The 5,082-nt window shown below is 27.4% G+C and overlaps 1 protein-coding gene across 1 annotated transcript in view; it reads right to left on the bottom strand.

Annotated features, from left to right (window-relative positions):
• The window catches only part of LOC107636391 (probable sulfate transporter 3.3), a 9,745-nt gene extending 4,820 nt beyond the window's left edge, over window positions 1-4,925 (bottom strand). The window contains exons 1-9 of the mRNA XM_016339907.1: window positions 4,608-4,925; window positions 4,272-4,320; window positions 3,432-3,639; window positions 2,756-2,927; window positions 2,581-2,646; window positions 2,172-2,285; window positions 1,956-2,072; window positions 928-1,054; window positions 516-802 (exon numbers count right to left, since the gene is read on the bottom strand). Of these exons, the coding sequence (XP_016195393.1) occupies window positions 516-802; window positions 928-1,054; window positions 1,956-2,072; window positions 2,172-2,285; window positions 2,581-2,646; window positions 2,756-2,927; window positions 3,432-3,639; window positions 4,272-4,320; window positions 4,608-4,925 (1,458 nt within the window). The remainder of the gene's footprint in view (window positions 1-515; window positions 803-927; window positions 1,055-1,955; window positions 2,073-2,171; window positions 2,286-2,580; window positions 2,647-2,755; window positions 2,928-3,431; window positions 3,640-4,271; window positions 4,321-4,607) is intronic.

The following is a 5,082-nucleotide window of genomic DNA, read 5'->3' as shown; positions in this document are numbered from 1 at the left end:
ACCATGGATATAAATTATTATTAAAAAAAGTCTAGCGAGCCAGCAACTTTATTAAATTCTGACCAGTATGTAATCAGCAAAACAAAAATGAGTAATTTCACACTATTGGATAAAATCTTACATCATTAAAAATATCATTAATGACTATTTAATGGCTACAAATCACGAAAATTGTTGGTCCCTAGCATTCCTCTTACTATTATTAGATAAAGAGGAGTGTTAGGGGACAGCAATTTTTGTGATTTGTAGCCATCAAATAGCCATCAATGATGATTTTAATAGTGTGAGATTGGTGTGAGATTTTATCCAATGACTCACTTTTTTTGCTGGTTACATGGGTGATCAGAATTTAATAAAGTTGCTGGCCCTAAACTTTTCCTTAAATAAATATTGACCTAAAATATCAATATTTGTTAGTTATATAATATTATTATTTTAACATATATTTCATAGCGTGTCTATATACTATAGATGTGAATCAAAATTTAGAGGATATGATGAATGTGGAAACTTACAGCAAGAGCTAGGCCATACTCAACTGAGATAAAAATGACACCGAAGAATGCAGTCAACATGACAACGAAATCGAATTTGTCAATCTTCCAAATACGGTAAGCAGCAGGTATATCAACAAAGCCAATGACTGCTGTTACTATGATTGCACCCAACACCACATGCGGTGTGTAGTGCAATAATGGCATCAGAAACAAGAGTGTCACCAACACTGCCACCGACATAACTATGTTCGACATCGCTGTTTTTGCCCCTGCGTTGTGGTTCACAGCCGTCCTAGAGAATGATCCTGAAATAGTCATGACCACAGATATAACTAGATGGTTTAATCTGTTACTGAACTATTTAACATACATAATATATGTCTACGTTAATTATCATTTTTACTTAATTAGAGACCATACTATATAATACCTGTTGAAGCAAAACATGATGTGGTGGATCCTATTACATTCATCAACCCAATAGCTATCATTTCCTTATTACCATCCACTTTGTATTTTCTTATAGCTGCAAATGTCCTTCCAACTGCAATAGATTCCTGTTTCAAAAAATTATTATCTACCATTAATCTATCCTATATCTATACTTCAATATTTATACTATACTATATAATGACAATATGAAAAAAATTGGTATCTAACATTTTTTTAAATATTTTTTATTAGATAAATTCTATTCAGCTCTTTTTAAAATAAAAGATAAGTTATTTTTTGTGATATATATAATTTTTTTTGCAATTTATAAAAATTATATTTTGTAATTTTACCTGCACAATAAAAAATTACAAAAAATAAAAAATAAAAAAAATTTTGATACTTTTTTGAGACTTTTTTAAAAGTCATTAAAGATTCTATTTGTATCATTCTATTTTAAAATTAAGAAAAGATATTACTGCACTCTTTGTACTAAATGATTTATCGTTCAATATTATTAACTAATTTTTTTATGTGTTCATATTTATCAATCACTCTTCATATTCATATTCACTTTTCACCAAGCACCTACCATATATACAAAAAGAAAGTTGATCATCATTGTCTCCTTTTCTTTTTTTTATTATATGTACATATAATTCCTTTTCTCTCTAGAGAATTTTAAAACATTTTGATGTTTAGTAATTTTTATAATTTACAAAAGAAATTAGATCATGCTTAATTGATTAATTAGGTAATCAAAATTTAGATTAAATTAAAAGTTAAAGTGAATGATAATAAGCTAACTAATTTTATTCAATAATTATTGAATATGTTATAAGGGATATGTAACTTATCTTTTATTTTAAAGAGGGTTAGACAGAATTCATCTTTTTATTATATAATTTTAAAAAAAATATTATCTACAAAATTTAAACTAATATATAAAAGAGTGAATCAGTACACTAGTTACTATAATCCAAGTTAAGGAAAAAAAATCCTAACATATATAAGTTGTAAACTTACAGTGAGGGATAAAATACCAACAATGATCCCAGTTTTAATGGCCAGTCCTAAATGAGTTGCTTCGAAATACAACATCTTTACTGAAGGAGGATTTACTCCTTCTGGAAGCTTTCCAATCTACCAATACATATAAATATATACATACATTTGTTTAGTAATATAATTACTACATTACATACATATGGTAATCATGAATTTATATTGCATCATACTTACAACAAGAATGGCAGGATGTTTACCCCTAATTGCAAAAAGTATGGCAGTTGACGTTATTACTGACAGAAGAGGAGCTCCAGCTGAGACCCAGAAATATTTTGGCTTCTTTAAGCTCTGAATTTACAAGTACGTTAATTATCAATATAAGAAGTCCAAAAATATTACATATACAATAAAAATTAACCACTATATATTTATATATAAATACATATTTTATTTAGCCAATATATATTTTATATGTGACTGATTTAATGGTTGATTTTAGTGTACATATGACATTTATTTACAAAATTCTAAACCTTAAATTATAAGTCTTTAACAAAAAAATTCTTCTAGCTAATGTTGGCTAATTAAAAGTTAGTTCCTTATATATTTTCTCATATATATATATATATATATAGTTACATACAAATTGCCTAGCTAGTAGTAGTAGAATCAAGAACCCAGCGCCCATTACTATTGTTTGCCAAGACCACTGCAGAGAACCCAAAATTAAAGATGAAATAGAATAGGATTCATGTGTGAGAAAATTGAAATAATAATGATATATAATATTAGAGGGAGTTATATATATGTTAATTAACCTCGTGAATATTGCTAAAAACAGAACTCAATACATCAACGATGGTCATCTTTTTGGTGAAATGTGTGATTCCAAGAAGACTTTTAAGCTGCTGCAGAGATACAATTACAGCAACTCCAGCCATGAATCCGACAAGTATGGCCTTTGATAGAAAGTCAATGATAAATCCAAGCCTGCAATCGTTTGTTATAATAGTCCATCAGATTTTATTTAGCCACCTACTCCAAATTACTAGCTGTTAAATGATGAGTGTCACATTTAAATATCTTTATGATATTGTTAACAAAATTTAAGTTAATAAGAAGAAGTATATAAATATTTATATTTTTAAAATATTCTCTCATGTAAGAATTTTTTTTGAGTTTGGATAAATGTATATAGACTTTTTTTTGTTTTATGTTAAATTTTTTTTTTTTTTTATTTTTGGATGATAAATTATAAAGTTTAATTTTAGTATGTATTTTTAAAATATAACTAAACAAATTAATCAAACTTTAAACCCAAATATCTTCATAAAAAAAATTAACATCTTATTAATACTTAGGTGACATTTAAATAAATGATATCATATTCCAACAAATGTTATATTTGAATCTTCTACCGTAAACATGATACATTGATACCCCTACTCTACAGCTAGGAATTGAGAAAGGAAGAAAAGTGAAAGATATGTTAACCTTAGAATACCAAGAGCTGCCTGAAAGACACCAGCAAAAAGAGTGGAAGTAAAAGCAAGCTGAAGAAAGAGTTGAGGTTGTGATGTGGCAGACACTCCTTGCGTAAGCATGGATCTTAACACAAGAGAAGTAATAGCTGCTGGACCAATTGCAAGGTCCTTTGAGCTTCCAAGAACAGCATACACAAGTGGGGGAACAAAACTAGAATCTGAAATAAAACATGCAAAACCAACCTATGTTATATTCTCAACTAAATTGAATAGCCCAAACTTCCTAACACATTCATACTTGTCATTTTACCGTGTAAATGGTGTGCGTTAATTTTTTATTTTTTAAAGAAAAGTTTCTCCTCCCTGTAACAATATATATAATTCTATTTTATAGTTGGGTGTATATAGCTTTAATAATTGGATTTAATTTTAATGCACCACTAAAAAAATAGTTTATACGTGTATTCAATAATTATATATGAGCAATGTTATATAACTAAAAAATATTATTATTTTTTGTTAATACATTAACAGTTATAATTATTTATTAAAAATAATTTAATATTTAGACTAATCAAATAATAACCAAAATTACTAAAATTATTGGCCTCTAAGAATTTCTCATTACATATTGATACATTAATAAAAAAGAAAAAACTATTTGTTCATGCTTGTATGGTAAACTTTCAATGATCTTCAAAACGTGAAATTAATTATATTAGACGATGATTTTATATAATATTTATGTCATTAATGCTTAAAATTATATTCCTAATAATTTTTAATGTGTTCTGAAACTTTTAAGTTATAATTATTTAATTATAAACCCAAGAAATATATATGCACTCACAAAGTCCAAAACTTGGAGGTAAACCTGCAAGCTTAGCATAACTAATCCCCTGATAAAAAAAAAACATCATTGAAGGATAATTAATAAATCAATCATGCTACTACGTATATATTAAAAATCAATTACTAAATTAATTATCGATATAAAATATAAGTAAAATTAAAAAATATATATTAAAAATAAGTTAATAATAATATATATTTATACATAAATATATAATTTTTAATTTAATAGATAATTTTTAGTGTGTACATAATATTTTTGTTAATAAATTTTATAGACAAAATTAAAAGTAAAAGTAATTAAGAATAATAAATTAATGAGTAACTAATTAACCTGAGGGATTGAAAGGCTAGCAATGGTGATACCAGAAATAATGTCAGATTTAAAGAGTTTGAGGCTATATTGAGGGAGCCATTGAAGAATAGGGAACACATACTGAGCAGCAAGGACTATTTTTGTACCAAATGGTTGACCCTTGAATTGTCTCATTGGATCATCAGGGAACAAAGTTTCCTTCAATTTGACCTTGAACTTCTGTAGGCTGCTCTTATGAGGTGGTGCCACAACTGGCGGGTACTGCACGTCCATTCTCACTTCTTCCATGCAATTATTATTATTATTATTAATACTACTACTGCTGCTAGGCTCCATGAAATTATGTTACTATTATTCTACTACTTCTAATTTGACTTGAACATCCTTCTTCAAGCTACCTCATCAATCATGTCACCTTGGATCCCTGTATATATAATGAAGCAAATCACATACATCATTGGAAGGACAACAGTGCAAGAGCGTAACAACCATT

This window comes from Arachis ipaensis, chromosome B04 (assembly GCF_000816755.2).
Source record: "Arachis ipaensis cultivar K30076 chromosome B04, Araip1.1, whole genome shotgun sequence".
NCBI classification, from domain to species: Eukaryota; Viridiplantae; Streptophyta; class Magnoliopsida; order Fabales; family Fabaceae; genus Arachis; species Arachis ipaensis.
The sequence above is the reverse complement of the archived record's forward strand: the minus strand, read 5'-3'. Positions and strand labels throughout refer to the sequence as shown.